At 42.0% G+C, this 20567-nt stretch overlaps 1 protein-coding gene across 1 annotated transcript in view; it reads left to right on the plus strand.

The window, feature by feature from the left end:
- Nucleotides 1-20567, plus strand: part of PTPRG (protein tyrosine phosphatase receptor type G) — a 408233-nt gene that overhangs the window by 307576 nt on the left and 80090 nt on the right. Inside the window, exons 8-9 of the mRNA XM_074879020.1 lie at nt 4752-4944; nt 18620-18804. Coding sequence (XP_074735121.1) covers nt 4752-4944; nt 18620-18804 — 378 coding nt within the window. The remainder of the gene's footprint in view (nt 1-4751; nt 4945-18619; nt 18805-20567) is intronic.

Raw genomic sequence — 20567 nt, forward strand, 5'->3', positions numbered from 1 at the left:
TTTGCCCTCTTTAAGACAGGGTTTTCAAAACCTGCCGATTTAATTTTGAGAACAAAAATGTTTCTGTTGACAAAAAAGGAAGTGTCGGTGATTTTTTTTTTTTTCCTCTTAAGTAATATTGTTTCTGAACATGAGCCATCAGTCTTAAGAAGACAGTACAACATGAAACCCAGTTTCCTTTCAATGATTTATTTGGTATTGTTTTTGTTAAGATTAAATTTAAGCTATGGTGTAAATATTTACATGGAGTTCCTTTTTATTCTTTTTAATTGAAACTTTCTTTTCAAAGTAAAGTGAGTGATTTCAGTTCTGCTCAGATTTAGTAATTTGAACTAATTACATTAGAAAAGACATCTTTCCATTAATTCTCCATGCTTAACTGTTTTTATAACACAGTAAAGCTGCCATTATGTGCTCAGAGAGCTGGTGCACAAATCTTTAAAATTAGCACATAGCAGCTTTTAATGCAAATAGACACAATGTCTGGGATTTGCCTGGAGAAGAATGCTCCCAATAAAGTAATGGCTAGATGGAGTCAGATGTTTACCAGTTAAGTGTATTTTGACATCGTAAGTTTGTTGTCTTCAGAAAGCCATCCTGCTGAAGTTAGTCTTTCCTTTTATTCATCTGGCATAAGCCACTGGAAACAAACTTTTTAAAATACCCTAATTCTGTAAAGTATAAGTGAATAGTTCACTGGGTGATCCTGACTGACAGATGCTGGTTCTCAAAGATTTCAAAAAGGTGGAAGATGATCACCACGCTCCTGCTCCTGGCTTTTTTTTATGTTTTCTAGAACCCATTGCTTCTCCCGTAGACTCTTTCATCTTTTTTTGAAGTGCTGTGTTCAAAACCGGTTGCAGCGCTTCAGCTGGGGCCCTCCCAAGGCTGAGGGACATGGCAGGATTCATGTGTCTGGCCACCCATGCTGGTATTATTTTGCCTTTTTCACAAAAGCATGACGTTATTGCCCATGTTCAGCTCCTGGTCAGCAGGAACCCCTTTGCTAGAGGCTTTCCCCAGAGCGCGCTCTGGCAGTGCTGAGCACATCATGCGTTCATGCAGCCCACGGTTCTGGCTGAAGCGTGGGCCTCTTTGCACATGGTCCTGGTTGAATCGGACCCTTTGTTTTTTTTCAGGCCATTTCTCTGATTGTCGAGATCATTTTGAATTCTGGCCTTGCCTGCAGGATACTTGCAATCCCTTGTAGCTTTTCACTACATCAATAAGTTTACTGTTTATTATTTGGTGGCTGCGAGGCCTGGCCCACACTCAGTTTTATACCCTGCATATGCATCAGGTGGGTCATGACTTCTTTCTTCTTTTTCTTTTTTAACAAATGCAAATAAACTGGTAAATATCAATTATGGCCATCACTATAATGGTATAAAGGTACTTTATCCTGGCATAGCTTCTTTCCTGTGCTGTTCAAGAGTAACTGTGCCAAGTCAAGCCTTTAAAATTTAGCGTTGTGCTGCTTTATGCATGCATGTGTGGATGAAGGGCTGGGAATTCTGTGTGTAGACAGACTTTCATTGATACTACAACACATGTGGAATAAATAATAGTATTCTTCCCCTTGGCAGCCCTAGATGGGTGTATTTTAAGAGCCTGCCACCCTGCCATTGCTATGATTATTATTTGTTCCTCTAACAGAAACAGTGCAACATAATCCATTGCCATAGTTTAACCTTCTTTATCACAAACCACGTGAAGCAGCCTGTAATCCCAGAGGGGGAAAGTGATATTGTTTAAGCTTTGTTGCTGTTCCAATTAAATCCTTGCTTTTGTGCAAAATACCTTGCTGTAAAAAGGACAGTACTGAAGTGGTCCATTTGTGGAGGCTTCTATATTTTATTCTCAATGCTCCATCATCGTCATCTTTCCTAATAATTAGACAACAAAACAGGACAAGCCGTGTCACCCTGCAGATGCATTGTAAAGCTAAGTGCTTTTGATGACCCAAAGTATGGCATTATCTCTAGTAATACATACCTAGAGTATCTCATTGTGCTCATAATGGTTTCAGTATTTTTAATTGCCATTTGTATATCCAGCCCTTAGAAAACTGTGCATATCAGGCTTTAATGGTTTGTAATTACATGACTCGGAGTTTTAGATCAGGTTTCCCTGTATCTACAATAGTTTTACAACAGCTTTTCATTTCTTCTTCTGAACAGAAGCTCTTGTACTCCTTGAAGAACATGAATGTAGCTCCTTGACTGCAGCTCTTATAATTTTTTTTCTTTTCTGGCAGCTATAGATAAATTAATTTCTCATTTGTGGTAGATAATATTTTTATAGTAAAAGTGAAGTTGAAATGACTTATATGTACTTCAACACATAAAAAGGGGAAGGTTAAAAATCATATTTGAATTGGCAGTTGTTAAAATGCAATTATACCTCCCCAAGGTAGCATGGCAGAAGAAAATATTTTAAAAGTTCTCTCTGAAAGTTTAAAAATTCAATTAATGTCATGGATGTGTAAGCCTAGAGACTTGACTTCAGAGAAGCAGTTGCTACCCAAGTTCTTGAGTTTTTATAAAGTAACCTTAAGCCCTGTTAGCTGACTTGATCAAAACTGCTTCCAGTGCATGAAGTGCAAAAGATATGTAAATATTCATAGGAGTTTTGGTCTGTGCTTTCGTAGAGGGGCATAGCAGGATCATCTGTTGGGTTTTTTCCTTAAGACAAATGTGTAAGATGATAATCCCTTTACCCCTTTTTTAACCCATCCATCAGTGCTTCTGGTGGGCTCTTGCTAATAATTAGGAAATGGTTTTCAAGAGTTTTCAAGAGTTTCTCTGAAGAATCAGAGAGAGAATTGCAGTTGGGAACTGGAGAGTAGGACATTCATCTAAGATGCAGAAAAAGTACAATCCAAATCCTATCATCAGTACCTGCAAGGCTGAAAGCAGTATGTGAGTTCCCAGCCTGCGATGGGAACTGGTCACTGGCTGTCACCCCTCCCTGCTGTCCCCCTGCCTCAGTTTCACTGCTTGTACAGTAAAAGTAGTTGTGATTAGAGGGAAACTACTGCTAAAAATGTACAAGCCTGAGTTGTCCTGTTAGCTCAGAGGTGATTGCCTGTAGCGGGACTCAGTTCCCTTGTTTTTGTGTTTTAGTGCAGAGCTTCCAAACTCAGGATTAGAGCTGCAAGGTCCATCCTTTTTCCCTCCTGCTATCCATGTGCTGCTCCCAGTGATAACGTTCTTATACATATGTCCATTAGCCGGCTCAACGCACCACCCGCTCCAGGGGGACTTATTTTTGAAATGAAATGCGTAAAAATTGACTCTCTCCTGCCCTGGGGGGTCAGAGAAGTTTTACAGATTTCAGCAGAGTAACTAGGATTGTCAAGACCGGCAGACTGGGCAAGCTGGACAGCAGCAGCAGAAGGGGGTTCAGACTACTGGTTTGAAGGGAAATTAAATAATGGTAGTGAGTGCCTCTTGATTCAGAGGAGGATGCTTAACTGCTCTGTTACACCTTTCTTTGATTATTTTTATCAGTACTATCAATCGAGGCTACAATGATAATTTTTCCCAGTTGCAAGTTTCAGGACTCACACGCTTCTCCATAGCTTCTCGAGCAGATGCACTTGTTGAAAAGGGTGTAGCTTTCAAAGTGACCTGTCATTAAGCTGTGAGTGTAATTCAAGTCCCTTTTTAAAGTCTTGGGCCAGATTCTGTGCTCCCAAAATCCGTACTATCAATATATGTAATTGATGTTGATGTAAACAATAACAGGACTGAATCCTTCTCAGCTCTGTCTTGCTCAATCTTTCCAGCAGCAACGTAACTAATTCTAGTTCCTGACCTGAATGATAACAAGCTATTAGTAAATGCTATACTGACCTTGATAGCTGTGAGAAAAACATTAGCTGAAAATATTTTCACCTTAGTTTGCTGGAAATTCCTTTGTAAGAATACTAAGATACAAAGTAAAGAAAAGTTTTCCAATTACAATTCTTTCTTGCAGGTTAATACATTTTATTAAAAACAGCTCAGATCTGAATCCAACAGAAGAAACTTATTCCCAGAGGAATATATGCTAACTGTACCTAAATACATTTATTCTGTGTTATTTTTTTCTCACCCTGTAGTTGGGTATCAGAGGGAACAGTGGTTGATAGGGAGGTAAGGACCATTGGAGCTGGTAGTCCTGAGGTTGCTCCATTCTGCTACTGACCTGGCTCCTGGGCAAGCCAGCTCATGGGTTTGAGTGTCTGTCCCTTAAAGGTGTGTCAACTGCAGTGACCTTCCTGTGCAAGTGCTGCAAGAGCTGTCTGTGAAGCTTAGCCTGGCAGCTAAACTTTGCAGGGTATTCAGAGATAAGGTAGTGTTGCCCTGACCTGGAGAACGCTCTTGGAGAGAAATGACCTGGAAGCACTTTTTGATGCGATACTGCAAAACAAAACGGTGCCAGCGGTGAGGAGGGTTTGGCGTGGCTGCGTCACACACGAAATACTTCCAGACAAGGGGTCTAAGGACAAATGTTTCCTTGCCCATGACAGACGTCCACAGGTTGCTAGAAGGCCTTCTCCCTTGTTGGGCAGGATAAGCCCTGTGCTGAGATAAGACAGTTGGCAGTGATTTCAGTGGGCAGCCTGGCTTCCCATGTGGTTTATCAGTCTTGGCATCAACATTTTACTTCCTGCCATTTTAGTTTCTTATCAGCCACCCGGATTTCACTGCATTGTTTTTCTAATTAATGTCCTTTCTCTCCCCTGCCATGATGGCTGCGATCAGCTGGAGGCATTCTACTCCATATTCACCACTGAACAGCAAGACCACGTCAAGTCCGTGGAGTACCTGAGGAATAACTTCCGACCACAGCAAAGCCTGAACAACAGGAAGGTGTCTAAGTCTGCAGTGAAGGATGCTTGGAGCCAAGATATGACAGACATTTTGGAAAATCCACTCGGCACAGAAGCTTCCAAAGGTAGATTACACTTAGGAATTTTGCACTTGACTAATAGGAGAAATTTTTTTTGTCTACTTTGTCATTAAATGGTGTCAAGGATAGCTGTGAGCTACCAAAGAAATAATGCAGTTATGCAGGCATTCCTTGTCGGTATGTGTCAGTAAATTAGCTAATCCTGTAGATGCCTGCAATTACCTGTGAAACTCACTGTCACATGGTGCCATAGCAATAAAGCCCCAGAATATGTGAGTCTCAAATAGGTGATGTGCCTGTTTCCCCCTCTAAGGGCCTTAGAGATGCCTGACAAAAGGGAAACATGAAACGACAAGGTCAGAGGTAAAATTTCGGCCCCATTAGCACTGACTCATTGGGTGTTTGAATGGGAATAGAGTATCCAGATGTGGTTATGGGTTTCATTTTTACAGTAACAAGACTTTTGAAGAACCATCAACCTTTTAATTCAACGTTTGTATCAATCTGTTGGTAGTGGTGACGGGGAAAAAAACTCTTCCTTATAGGCAGGTGATTTTCTAATGTCTTGCTGAAGTGTTTCATGTGCCTTTTTGTAGAGCAGCTGGTGCTTGCTTCTGTCAGACAGTGGATAATGAGCTGGATGGAGGCGGGTGGGAGGAACGTTGCAGTTGTTGTGTTGGCACAGACAGCCCTGGCTAGAGGAGCACATCGAAAATTCTGAGAGAAATGTGTACTGGATAAAATAAGACTAGAAATAAATATCATTTACTACCTTTATTTGCCTTCATTTTATTGAATGGTGTTATTTATAGGTAGGACGAATGACATGTACTTCCCAGTCTTCAGTCTTGAGAAGTGCTTGGTGCTTAACCAGTTCTGGGTAGAGGTAAAGAGAGGGGCAGTTTGCCAGGAGGAAACAGCTAAGCAGATTTACAAGCTTCCCTCTCCTACCTGGCATTTTCACCTGGCCAGGCACAGAGAGCGTAGTTTTTAGAGGATGTGAATCATGAAAACAGCTGCGTTCAGCAACCTCACCCTCCCAAGAGAGTGCTGGAAGAGTGTATTTCTCAGGGCTCATTATTCTGTGAGTGTGCTTATTTATATATATCTAATATACACGTACACAAACCTCATGTACATTAAAGGCAGCCTTGGGACGGAGAATTTACATCAGAAGTGAGAAGGAGATCTTGGGAATGAAGAAACCCTGCTATGCTCTGATGCTCTGGCCTGCAGTTTTCAATCAGTGTTTTAACAGCAACATGTGTCAATATTTATTTCTTCAGTTATATCCTGTGTACATATTACTTACCCAGAACAGTGATGAAAGTTAATAGGTTACATTATGTTAAAAGTGACAAAACTGACTAGTTTTTATTTTGAGTGCAGCCAAGGTACCTCTGGTACATGTGGTATAATATTCAAGATTTTACTGCTTTGGCCACATGCCTGCATATTCCTCAATTCACTGAATGGTTTTTAAGATTATAAAAATGCTTTAGGTGATTTTCACCCTCATAGTAAATAGCTGAAACCCACAATTTTGACTGAGCATTACAAATGCTAAGGTCTGTAGTTAATGGGCTGATCTTGAAGTTGGAAGTGTTGATACCAAAGGAGCACTTGAATAACTGGAAAGATTCACATTGACTTTGATCTTTAAGAACTCTAAGGCCCAGATTCAACCAAGCACACGTGGCTTAGTTAACATGATGTGAGCCAGTCTACAGGAGCAAGGGAGCTGCACAACTGTTCATCCACACTTAGCTTGGTGCCTGGATGCTTGACACCTTCCATGCTTGGGGACTGGTTTTCTGAACAGGTTCTCTCTGGGTCCTCTCCCATCGTGTCCAGGTACCGTAATGCTCTGTACGCATGCCTGCCTGGGAGTTTGAGCTTACAACATGCTCAAGAGAGACCCTGAGGTGGGGAGCATGCGTTGCCTGTGCTCTGACAACATTCAGCATGCCATCTAATGGCAGGGATGATGCTAGAGTCTGTGATTTTTTTTTTTTTTTTTTTTTTTTTTTTTTTTTTTTTTTTTCCCCCTTGAGCTTTTGCTATAGGAAGCTAATGGCTGGGCAGCCAGTCTTTTTGTACAGGCTCTGTCAACTTGTCACTTTTTGGGTTGTGTGCACACCAGGAGACACTGAAAATAGGTGCATTTTTTTCATGAACTTAAAAATAAATAGGTTGCTGCAGTGTTGCTGCTACAAAATGGATTGTAGCATATCCTCCAAAGGTTACAGGGATGAGTTATAGCTGTTCCAGAGATATAACAACGTGGATGTTTCTGGCCCCTTCTTTGACAAAGGTGAACAGTGATGATGTGCCTGGTCCACTGCACATTCTGAACTACTGACATATAAATAAAAAGAGTTGAAGTCATAATACTTGAGTGAAAGCAAAACCTATTGTTTATTCAGCTAGTAAATACAGTACCCCTTTATATAGTGTCATTCATGCAAAAGTACTGAGAAGCGAGTGCACAGAGCGCTTCTCAGTCAGACAGTCTAGCATACAAATATAAGAGTGTAGGGTTAGCATAACAAATTTATTTTATGCAGATTCTTCTGCACACCTCATGGTTGCATCTCAATGCTTTCCACACTGCATTAAGCAACGTAACCAATGGCTGTCACATGTTGGCTCTTGTCTACCCTCTCTGTGCTTAGATTTGTGTACTGTAGAAAAAGGCAAGGTCACAAAAATGTGTCTTTTACTTGCTGCAAGGTGATACAGTTTGTGATGGTCTTCAGCTCTAGAGGGGAAGTTTGGGTTGGTTTGTCGGTGTGAATTTTTGCAATTTGTTTCCTCTGTCACACTCTATTAAGTCTGTGGGCAGTATTGCTAATCTAGAAAACAGTGTAGTGTTCGTTATGTAAGCCTGTCTTATTTTGGAGGAAAATGTGCCCAGAACAATTTGCATAATGTTTAGAATAATTTTCAGAATTCCCTGTTGAATAGGGAATTTCAGATCAGCACAAAGCGATGCAGCTCTGCAGTTGTCCATTGACAAACGTGCTATCCTGAACAGTTTGGCACCAGACAGGAATGTCTTTTCTCCCAGATATCAAAGCTATCTCAGGTCACAGAACTGTGACCAGTAGCATAACCTGCAGATACACTGGAGGAAAACTTTTTCTCACTTTATGCCAGTCCTCTTGACTATTTCCTTAGCAAAGCCCTGTAAGTAGTGGCATTTGGTAAATAAAATGTCTTCTGGGAAAGGCTATTTTAGGTCAACCAAAACTGTCAGTGCATTTGGATCCAGTTTGTTAGCCAATATGAACGTTACCTTTTGTTTTGCAGTTACTCTCCTCTTCCTCCTCTTTTTTAATTTTAAAGAGACAATGAAGGGAGGGAGTGGTGTTTTCAATCATCAGAATACAAGATGGTAAAAATATTTTAGCTAATCTGAAGTAGTGTAGAGGGCTAATTTTTCAGTTGGGAGTGAAAGCTCCAGTTTTCCTTTTGTGTTGGTATTTAGCAAGCAGAGATTTCTTTGGTTCCTTTATCTCATTCCTTCCTCCTGTTGGCAAAAGTTGATTTAAAACGGTTCTCTTGAGGACTGCTTGTATGCCTGGAATAAAAGCATATGCATAAGACCTTTGCTGAATCAGAGCCCATGAGCTGAACTTAATTCTTAAATTGACCCTGGAACTGTTTCAAGAAACCATACAGATCATCTTTAAATATCTTATTTCTGAAATATACCATTCAGGATAAATACTGTTCAGCTATGTAATTGTAGTAACTGGTGGACTGATAATAAACCATCATACAACAATATTTTTTAAGAAGACGAAACTTTCAGAGATTCAAGGTATACAGTGGATCTTGCTGTTAAATCATGCAGGTCATCAGGCCTGTAAAATATAACAAGAGGGCTCACCAGTGTTACAGTACTGATTTATATAAAGTTTTGAAGTTAGAGGTTCTCTGTACAGACATACTAAACCACAACTGTATTTGTAAAATATTAATCAGATACTGTAAGTGTCAGTGACAGTGGCAGTGTTTGATTTTTTTGCACATGACCATCTCTGTTAAAATTGCCTCTTTTCTTCTCTGGCCTGTCCTCTGTGGCTTTGGACTGTGTTGGTCTGTCACATCACATATTGTGCTCCTGCCTTTGCACGGGCTGCTTTCAAGCAGCTGTGCTAGAGGGATTGCTAATTATTTATCAGTTTAATAGTGTACATTGCTCTTCAGGGACAAATAGACAGAATTTTTACATAAAAGTCCATCCAGTTCAAGGACCTGAGTCTACATGTTCCTTACTAATTTCACATGTTGCCCCATCAAGCAGAGATGTATTTACAAAACATTACCTGCTTCAGTAAAGGTGTAGGCATGGAAACTCAGGAGGAAAAGGTGTTTCATTTCCTTGTTTCAGGATGTACTGCATGTGCAGTGATATTTGCCCATTTTATGTTGCTGCTGATTAGGACCATCAAATGTTGTTTTCTTTCTCTTTATATTTTTTAATGCTGAAAAAAAAAAAAACCCTTTAACCTTTCTGTCTCATTAAACGTGCTGCAAGCCTTACAACACTTAAACAAGCATCCCATGTGAGGGGCTCTTGACATCAGAGTTTTCTTTACAGATGCCTGATTACTTCCCCAAAGGTGTCTGATTACTCTTTGCTGGAGTCTCAAATGATGCTGTTTCCCATCAGTGGGAATTCGCCTTAGAGTACCATCTTTAATTATGATCCTAGACTAAGTTAAATAATGAGCAGTCATAAATTCACTCTAGTAAAACTTACTTAGCTTTGGACTCTAAATTAACAGCTGGGACATTTCTCTGGTAGGGTACAGGCGATCATTTCCTTACTGTTCTTTGTTATGCGGTAGCGATACACAGTTTGGAAGTCCTTGTAACTTAATGCCACTAAAATGCGGATGGAAGATACTTGGATTTTCCCTCCTGCATGCTCTGCACTGGAGGCATGGCTCCAGCTATCGACCTGCAGTCAAAGGTACAGCACTGCTCAAGCAAAGCAGTTTAGTTCTTATTCACTGTTTTATGGCTCCTCATGTCAGAAATGAAACTAAGGCCTCCTGCGAAGGTATTGCCTTTTCTGCATCCTTATGTTGGAGCACACCTCCGCTGCAGCAGCATCCAAAGTTCTGGAGATTCAGTGCAGTGACATCATCATTTTGAGGCAGATAGTTTAGAGCATTGGTGGCAGTGTTTCTGAATGAGTACAAGTTATTTGTCTCATTTATAGCTTCTGTTATTACTCCCAGTAATTTGGTTTTGCTTTCTAAATGCCCGTGTTTTATGAGAACTCTCTCAAAACAACTTCGCAGTCTTTTCATGCCCTCAGGCTCTCTCTGGGAGGCTAATAAGAGTGTTAGGCAGAAAAGTTCTACTCTTGCTGAATGTCATTTATATATTTTAGTCAAACCTAAATGACCACAAAATACTCTATAGTGATAAGTGTCTTCTATCCAAAAGAACAACACTGTAAATGTAAATTTAAAATGATATATTACTGAAATCTTAGCTTGGGATTGCTAAAGCAAAATGATAACTGTTTATTTTCTTCAAATATCTTAGGGAGAACAAAAATAAGCAAGAACCTTTTTTAGTTAATTTACAATATGTTTAGCATTACAGTTGATCGTTCTTGTCCTTTGGAAGAATCTTGGAAGATTTCTTCATAGATTAATAACTCTTTCCCAGTTTCCTTGGATAACTGGACTTTTTCTACTTTCCTTTTTGATTTCATTTTGTTATGAAGATTATCCTTCCCTGATTCCATTCCCCTTTAATCAGGTCAGTGCCCTACTACAGTGTGCTGGTGCAGATGAATCTATGTATCATTATTAGGCTTTCTGTTGGTGCAGCAGACTGGCTCAGTGCAAAAGGTTGCATGTGAGGGTGGTAACACCGTGCTGCTAATTGCTTGCCCTGCATCTTCTTTGCACTACAGACCTGCCCGGCTGCCACTGTGCCTCAGCGCTCTGAGTAAATGTACTTGCTTACTGCTGCGAGAGTTTCTTTTGACGTGCACCTCGAGTACCTGCTATAATTACATTTTAGGCAGCAATCAGTGTGCTCCTTCTTTATATCTTATCCCTTCCACCTCATCCGTGTCTTGCTCTGCAGTGCTAGGTCCTCCTGTATGCAGTTGTCTTGGTGCACGTCATGCAAAAGCAGGAAGGGGCAGGCTGCTGCCTTCCAAAGAGTCTCAGATCAGTCAGGTGGAAGGCAAAGCATTTCAGGAAAAAAACTGACCTATTTTGAGGGGGAATCAGGTACAAAAAGATGTGTTACATATACCTGACATAGGTCTCATGCTCCCCTCACAGTGGCTCTGTTCTGCAGGGTTCTGTTTTCATCTGTAGTAACGTCCATGTGGTTGTAATGTGAGCAGCACATGTGTCTGTGCCTGGATGTAGTGGATAGCTTACCAGGAGATTTATTAATAAACAATAAGTAACTGCTTGCACTTTTTTAGAGATTATAAAGGGCCCAAACAAAAAGAGCAAGAGGAATTCAGTGTGGAAGTTTAAGCATGGTTTGGGTTCACAGCTGCCACTAAAGCTGGAAGAGCTGAATACTTGTAAGGGAGCTTGATGATTTATTCCATTTACACCTGCAGGGAATTCCTTTCTGCACTGCCTACCTGCCGGTCCAGCTGTTTAGCCCATAGAAGTACTGAATTTATTTTCAGTCTTGACAGTGCTTTGGACCATGAGTGCCTGCAGCGCATCCGTTGTGTTGGAAAAAGCCTCCAGAAGCTATAAAAAGGGAAGCTGCTCTCCCGGTCTGGTTTTGGGCATCCCTCAGGCACGTATTGGGATGCTCTACCAGCCCTGTTGGCTTGTTCTTCCTATGCTCCCCAGTCCAAGCAACCCTTGCCAGGACGTTGGAACAGGCAGCTTGGCTAACATGGCAAATACGTGTCCTTCTGGCAGGAAATCCTCCTCCTTCTCCCCATGTTGACGCAGCATGTGCCACTGAATATGATCACACGTGTTGCATCAGATGGACTGTATAAATAAGGACACAGGTGTACATTTTAAACACAAGTCACCCTCTGCATGTACACGTGCATGTGTGCAATATAAACACAAAACTTGCAGGGCAGATCCTTGGCGGACATCAGATGGGATGGCATCTGATGGTGCAAGGCTGATCTGCACCCACTGAGGATTCAGGCCACAGCTGTAGAAACAGTATTTGTGAAATATATGAAATATTTGGGCTGAAACACAACGTAGTAAAACACACAGTCCATGCCTTTCAGTAAAACAGGGTCTGTTGCTGTGATGCCATGGAAACTCAAATGCTACAAAGAAAACCATACAGGAATGAATCCAAATGCTGGTTGTGTGTTCACCTCGGGAAATGGGCAGACAGCACAGGGGCAAAACTCAGCTTGCCCAGAGCCGCCCCGTCGGAAGTGCCTCACGTGCCAGTTTGCTCATGAGGTTATTTCACAGGGCTCATAAAACAAGTGTGGGGTCTGACGGTGTCCCTCACACCTTAAGAAACAACCCTGTCTGTTTGAAGCATAGTGAAAGGTAAGAGCAGGGAAGATAAATAGTCTGTCTCCTAGCTACATTCTGCCTGTGGACTGAAGTAGATCAACACAAATATTTGTGTGTACAGCATGCTCTGGAGCCTGCAAATGCCTGCTGGCAAAGTGCAGGCAAAGGTAAAGGAAAAATGCGTGTGTCTCTTTAAAGCAATTATCCTTATATATTAATAATGTCATTTATAAGCACTCTGAGAAGTTAACAACGTACACTAAAGCAAAACAAAAAAATTACAAACATTTAGTAAAAGGAGAAGGGGGGAAATGTTGTAAGTATGCCTCTTAGCACTTTTCTATGTATTAAAGCCGGTGTTGTCTCTGCATATGATCCTCGTAGTCTATTTGTTATCCTTTGGGAGCACAGCCCTCCATGAACTCCGAGATTGAATCTGACAGCCCAAAGAATGCTGTTGTTTGTTATGGATCAGAGTCTCTTCCCAGGCATCCCCACTGAGTCATGCCAATGCAAGGTACCTGAATCTGGCACTGTATCACTTCCCTTACCGTAACGCTGTTGGCATGGCACTGAAAGCAAGTGTGAGTTTTCTTGTTGCAGTATAACCCACATTTCTGCATTTCAGGGCTTATTTGAAGTTTTGAGGGTCTAATAATGAGAAAGAATATATATGTGTGTGTGTGTGTATAGAGGTATATATATAGCTGAAATTAATTTTCCTCCCTTCTCTGTTGGTGGCATCGCTTTTGTCCTGTCTGCAGTCAGGTTCCTGGGGGCTGCAGGGCTGAGTGAACTTGGTGCAGTATTTTGCCCATAGCACAGGCAGCAATGACAGTTTTCAGGCTTCTCTGAAATCAGCTGGGAAACTCGTGGCTGAGTTGGGTGTCATTACAGCAACAGCAGCAAGTGGTCCCTCTGTCCTGCAGGACTGGTCCTTCCAGCTTCTTACCAGTGCTGGGACAGAGGGGAAAGAAACACCCTCTCTCCCCAAAGAGCTTGGCCACCAGCTTGTTTGCCCTTATGGGGAAGAAAGGCATGAAACCCCCATATTGACCTCTCAGTTTCTCTCCTACTGAACATGTGGGAAGAAATGCCCCACCCACGATCCTCTGTGCTCCTCCTTTGTAAGGGAGAAACACTATTTCCCACCACTCATCTCATGTCTATCCAGATCAGTGAGAAAAAGAAGTAGTGAAGCCCTTCTCACAGCCAGGAGCTGCCTCCCAGAGCAAGACAATATCCTTGTTCTTGTCTTTTAGCTACCTCTGAACAGTCCTGAGTTAGTAATGTGCTATGGGCACATCCTGATGCTGATGGTTTCTCCCTCCACATATGAATTGCCTTAGAAGGTCCCTGCCCATCTTGCCACGAGGGATTCAGGACTTCACTGGCATGTTGCTTTTCTGTGCTGAAAATTGTCAGGGTTTCATCACACGATGTATATCCCATGGTACCAAAGAGAGTTTTGCATTGCTGAGACATACAGCAGGAGGGAGAGAGTGGGATTTTCCAAAAGAGGGCATAGCACAGCTAGAAATAACTGCCTTTAAAGTGGTGACATTTTTATGCATGGAAGAGCTAACTTAGAACATTTTTAGAGGATTTTATAAATCCCTCTGAGCCCAGTGCCTCTGGATTCATCATATGAGGCACCTGTTTTACAGGGAGAAGCAATAACCAAATACAGAGTTCTTGCACTATCTCAAACTTTCCCTAAATAGCTCTTTTTATAACTGCAGGTAGCATACGCAAAAAACACGATGAAACGCAGAAAGTTTGGCTGGTTTTGCATTTCTATCTTTGAAAGAGAAATGTAGGCTGCTTAAAAAAAAAAAAATAAAAGCTGTAAGGTTCTGCATTCATGGGTGTGTCTTAATATCAGTGGTTAATTTTTGCAAAACAATAAGCCCCCTTTTTGTCTTTCAGCTCTCTGAAATGAAGCTGCCAGGAGCTTTTGGATTAAGCTTTATCAGCCTTCAGTTAGGAAAGCCTCGTGGAGGTTACGTAGCCAAATACAACATACAAATCAAATTATGGGAGAGATGAATGCAGAGTTGTTAAATTAATTTTGTTTGTTCCAGCCCATTGGAATGTTTTTAACATGAAGAAAATAATTCTCTGCTGTATGGCTGGCCTGGCCAGTGCTTAGGACTATATTAGCATGCTACATTTGTCTGCGAGTGGCAAACAGGTTTTCTCCAGGCTTGAGTGAGCCCTGGAAGACAAGGCTAGCCAAGATGCTGGCTTACCCTTTGCCTTCCCCGGTGGGCTGATCCGCAGACAAGAGACTGTGTCAAGCTCGCAGGCAGCCCCACACATGGCCAACAGCTGGAAACACCGGCTGGGGCTGCCCTGTGTCAGGTCAGAGGGCTTCCTCCAGATGCACCCGTGCAACCCTCCCTCTTCTGCAGGACTTTTCCATAAGACAGGAGCCAGCTTGTTTGCCAGGTTCCCAGCTCAGGTCATCCCTGACAGGAGGGTGAGGGGGGTTTTCTCACTCGGAGAGGTCCGAGGCGTGCCACGCTCGGGGCATTGCTGCCTGCCGCGAGGCATGCCCATGGTACTGCGAGCGCGCTTGCCTGTTGGGTGCCTCCGAGATGTAGCCCTGTGGCCCTGGCGAGGATTTTCTGCCTCCAGGAGTCCTGGCATGGGTGGTCTGCTAGCCAGGACATATAGTGGCTTTGGTGTCCCGCTAGACCTACGCAGGGCCAGGCTCAGTATTGCACTACACCACAGAAAGACATTCTGAAAGCCCCCTCAATATTTTTGTTATCCCTTAGGATCTGAATTTAAAAGAGAGCATTAGTAATTTTTTTGCTAAAAATAGCTGAGGTGCTATTTCAATGTGAAATGATTCTGGTTGTTGGTTTCGGTTCTTTTCTTTTTCTCAAGCAATCATGAATTCACAGGCTTTTTTGCTTATTTAGCCTGATTTAATTAAAAAACAAAACAAAAACAACAAAAAAAGCTTGTGTTTCTCTTTAGTGTGTTGTGATACAATTCAGAGGAAGATGCAAACTTCTCCCTCCCTGTCCCGACCTCTTTCTACGTTTCTATTTGTTCTTCAGCTGCACATTTTGCAAAATCAGTAGAGGTTCTTTAGCATCTAAAAAAATAAAGAAAATGAGGAGCCTGTGATTCTTTAATCTTCTTTCAAAAATCCAAGGAACACAGAGTATTGAAAGGAAAATTAGATCTCTGGAAAATGCCAGTTGTTTTATAGATGGTCAAATCATTGCAGTTTTTTTCTTGCCTTTCAGACGTTTGCTATGTTATTATGTATCACTTTAATTAAATCATCAAATTGAATTATTGGATCAAATGTTTTTTTATTCCATTGTGTCCTGAGCAGGTTTAGTTAAATTAATAAAACCATATGTTTCATTTAATAAAAAAGATTTCTTTTTTGCCCATTTATAAGCTGTTAAAAAAAAAAAAAAAAAAGTGGCTGAACAGAAATGGTTGGTTATTACTTAATTACATCAGGTACTGCTATGTGCCTTGGAGTAATTGGAACAAAGTCATACTAAGTCATGAAAAATTTGTAATATTTACTGTGAAATAGCAGTATTGTAAATTCAGTCTCCTTTTAGCTGGCTGTGAATGAGATTTGTCCTCATCAAAAGTTGGCTCAGTGAAGTCATTGGAGTCACTCGACTGCTTAAAAGTGCTCATGACTTTCTTGGGTCAGGGCGCAGGGTCAAGGAGGGTCCCCTAACTTTGAGCCAATGAGTCTCCTATTTACCCTTGGGAAATACCCACTTCTCTCCTCTCATTGGCATGAGCTCTTCTACATGGCATCAAAGCTGGCTGCAAGGAGTGGCATGGAATGGAGGATGCGACAGTCCCCTCTCCCTAGGGTGGCTCGGGGTCCTTGTCTGAAGAAGAGCTGGCTAGCCATGGTTCAGAGGGGCACTGCAACTAAGGTAGATCAAGCTGTCTCTCGTGAAGGTTACCTGGTTGAATTACTTCTAAAACAATTTGATGCATGATTACTTTAAATATATAAATCTCTGCATGTCCTCCTGGAGGAGGAGGACTGGATAAGACTCTTAGGTCTGGGTAGTCCTTCACCTGGGCTCCTATCTCTGATGGGACTTGATTAGGTGGAGCGATAAAGGCTGGCCTGGCATTTTGAAGCATAATTCTATGATGACAAAGGGCTTCAAAGGGGGCAGTTATGATTTATTGGTGCAGTTATCAATAAACAGTGATGTCAGTGAGAATTGATCTGACTATCTCAGCGGAAAGAGGTGAGCATGGAGAGGCATACCAAGGATCATGAAGCTCTAAATAGTGACAACAGCGACTACTTTCAGCTGTGCCCTCTCAGCCGGGTGCTGGCCACATTCGTGCTGTGCTCTGTGGCACGCTGGCTCTGTGGGCTCCCTGCAGAGACCAGGAGGGAGCAGGAGGGAAGGGGTCTGCAGGCAGCAGACCAAGGTGTTGCATCTGGCTTTGTGGCGTTGCCAGCAGAATGCCAGTTTGGCCCTTTCAACTCAGTGTAAATAGAAACTCATACTCATTTTGTCAATGATTTGAGGTACTGCAGGGTTTGTGTGCTTTGCTGGATCATCCTTCTGAGTTGAGCAGAAGGATCTACTGCAAAACTGCAAGATTGTCACCACTCGTGGCAGGAGCAAACGCCAAAGATCTTTCCTGCCCAAGCATATTTCGGCAATATATGTTATCTTGTTCAGGCTAGCTACAAAATGTGAGTTATAACTGCACAAATGCATTTGACAGGTATTTTTCTATTGTGCTAGTAATATTGGTGTTTACAGCATTTAATCATTTTTATTTAGGAACTGTAGCTATTTCAGCAATGTGACAGCAGAGCTACATGACCAACCTGCTAGTCCAGGCGTAGGAATAGACATTTCTCCCCTTCAGTGCTGCCAGGACTCTTTAGAAGTGAAGTAATGGCCAAATATACAGGCAGTCACATACCTGCAGAGCGCAAACAAGCTGAATGTGTTGGCTTTAAATGGAAAAGTCGTATTGGGAAAAATAATTCTGCAAACAGTGTCAGCATGATGGGCTGGGTGACACTTTGACTTTCCCTGGCAGAAGAGCCCAGCTCCTTTGCCACGACACATGTGTTTAGGTATCATTGCAAGTGATTTTTCTTGGTTCAGAGTTTATATTGGGAAGGAGAATGCGAGAATCTGTCCTGAATTGTGTATTTTAAACACGATTTTTAAAGCTTGGAAAAAATCTAAACTCTGTAGTTGGGAAGTTCATGATGTACTTTTTCAGTAGCATATGAGTGCCATCTAGTGTTCTTCATTAGTACCCTGACTTTTACATTTCAATGGCTTGAAAAATGTTTTCTTCAGCAGCTGTGAGTGGGTTGTGCACACCCCACTCCTGAAGTGTACGGGCCTGGGTTTGTGCCTGGGCTTGGTCTGGAGAAGTTTGGGTTTTGGTGTCTGCAGTAAGCAGAAGCTGTGTTTTTGCCCACTGGTTAAGCTGTTCCTACGCTGACGTCTCCACCAACTTAAGCTTGAGTGAGAAGTAACTTGTGCCTCCCCGCTGCAGGCACAGTTAGGAAGGCATGGCTTTCAAGGGCTGGCTGGAAGCTTCCCCTGCCTGTTACAAGAAAGAGATGGACGTGGGCCATCAAGTGCCACTGTCACCTGTGCCGGTGTTACGTTACTGACAAACATTTGAGAATCTATGAAGGAAAATACATAGAAAGAGAAGTATAAAGTAACCTCTGCTCATGTGCAAAAATGTACTAGGTTAAGAAGAAAATACTTACTGACCCAATAGTCTCACATTTTCAGAGATTCCATGTATTTCCAGGGCCTGCAGAGCACACTGAAGTATTTACCCCCTTTACACAGCAGGAGACTGTGGGCCAGAGAAACTGGGGCTGAGGTTGATTGGACTTCTTTATGTTCCAGTGCAGAGCTCTTAAGTGACCAAGTTAAAATGTACATGCAAATGTCAGGACTGAAAATAAGTTGAGAATAAGCAACCTGCCTGCAGAGAATAGATTCTCTCGCTGCCTTTACTCTGGAGAGCAGAAAGCAGCTGCAGGTGGTATTAAATCCCATTGGTCTCAGTGGATTGCAGTCTAAGCTGTTACTGTAGGCAAGGGCATTAAAGAAAAAACCTGTCTCTTAGAGTGAGGCGCAGTTCTTCCTGTTTGTTTTCTCTCGGTTATTTGGGAGAGCTTCATATCTTTTCCTTCTGTTTTTTAGCTTGCAGCACTCCCCCGGTCAACATGAAAGTGCAGCCTGTGAACAGGACAGCATTACTTGTAACCTGGAACCAACCAGAAACCATCTACCACCCTCCGATCATGAACTACATGATCTCATATAGCTGGACTAAAAATGAAGACGAAAAGGAGAAGACTTTCACCAAGGACAGTGACAAGGACCTGGTAAAACCACAGCATCAAACCCAGACATATGTATCAAGCTATCCTTATATTGTTATTTTCTCACTAGAATGAAGTAGAGGAGGAAAGCAGTCATTACCTTATAGACAGGCTAATGTTTGACTTGCAGTGAATTGCTATTAAAATACTCTGCATTAGTTGAATGTTGCCTAACAGACTACCCAAAACACTGGAGTGTGAATTTATAGTTTATGCGAGTGCATAAAGGACTAAATCTGCAGACACTTTTTCATATACTGTTGCTGAGAAGCATCTGGCTCGGGAAATAGTTAGGCTCTGAATACCTTTTGGCTTGTGTTCAGCTCACAGATTTTCACATTAAAAGTCCGATCCCCCAAAATCTGGGCTCAGACTTTTCACTGTGCATAGCCCCTTGCAGTCTTTCGAGCAGTTCCTGGCAGTAAGTGCTGCCAGCAGTAGGAGGTGCATGGTCAGGGCTAGAAGATTATTGCAGAGTGGCACTGTACGAGCACTGCCTACGTCTGGCAGTAAGAGAAAAAGAGGGAAGAGCAAGATAGTTCCAAGCACAGATGGAAACACCGATCTATCTCCTCCACTTAGGATTTGATCTGCTTGTCATTCTTGTCTAAGTGGAAGCAAGTATTGTACCGGTCTTTAACATTCTCTGCATATAAAATCAAAGTGACATATTCAGGTTTGAAAGGCCTCCGTTTATTGTTAATCAAAGAAAGCCTCTAGAATAATGAAATCAGTAATTGTATGTGCACATGAAAAATGCAGCAGCAGAGTGTTATTCCTAATGACTGTTATCTTTTTTTTTTCCAAATACACAGTCCTCTGGGCCCATTCAATCAGTTATACAATAATACTTCTCTTATTCCCTTAGATGAAGATTCTTTTACTTCATTTCCATTTATATTTTCAATTTCCCCACTAGACATTGTTATCTGGGTCACATTAGGGAATGATGTGCCTCACAAAATCAGAAAGGAATCTATTGAAAGGCACCCAAGGTTATGATGTATTGTAACCTCTCTCTTGTCATAACTTCGCACTCTTAAGGGAGATTTTTTTTAATCAGGTATGAGGAGGAGAGCCTTAATCAGCAAAAATGAGGTGGGCGCAGTGAAAGCATCCTGTTTTATGTAAAAGAAATAATTAAAAGTGCAGGGGATGTGATGGAGTGATAGCTTGGAAATAAATTGCAGTGAGACCCTGTGCTGTGCAGCAGAGCTTGGAGGTTAAGAAAGCAATGACAGCTTCGTCTATTTTAGGGGCAAGAGAAGAAGGAAACACTTTTTGCAGAGGAAAGTGCAATTTGCTTTCAGTTCTCTGGCAGAAACAGTTGGGCTGTCCCATCTTGAAACGGAGCTAGGTAGTGTTTTGCTAAAGAGATCACTGGTATTTCAAGTGACCCACATAGGTATTGCTGCTGTCTGCTGCACGACGTGAACTGATGTGATTGTGGGCTAAGGCAAACACAAGAGACTGTCTGGAAGGCAGCAGGGCAGTGTCTCAGGTCTAAGAGTATGGGGGGACATCCCAGCCCAGGGTGCTGAGCCATCATGTTACACAGGCCACCGGCATCAAATTCCATAGACAGTTTGTTGCAAAATAAATAGTTGGTTTGAACATACAGTGAATTTTCTGGGCTTATCCCATGTTTGGAACTTGGATCTACACCTACAAAAATCTCATTTTAATTGCTGTAAAGTCAGATGATTTGAGGTTTAGGTTTAGGTCGTGAGAGTAGATGTGGGGTGTCTTCATTTCTTTTTCATGGG

Source organism: Strix uralensis, chromosome 10, assembly GCF_047716275.1.
Source record: "Strix uralensis isolate ZFMK-TIS-50842 chromosome 10, bStrUra1, whole genome shotgun sequence".
NCBI classification, from domain to species: Eukaryota; Metazoa; Chordata; class Aves; order Strigiformes; family Strigidae; genus Strix; species Strix uralensis.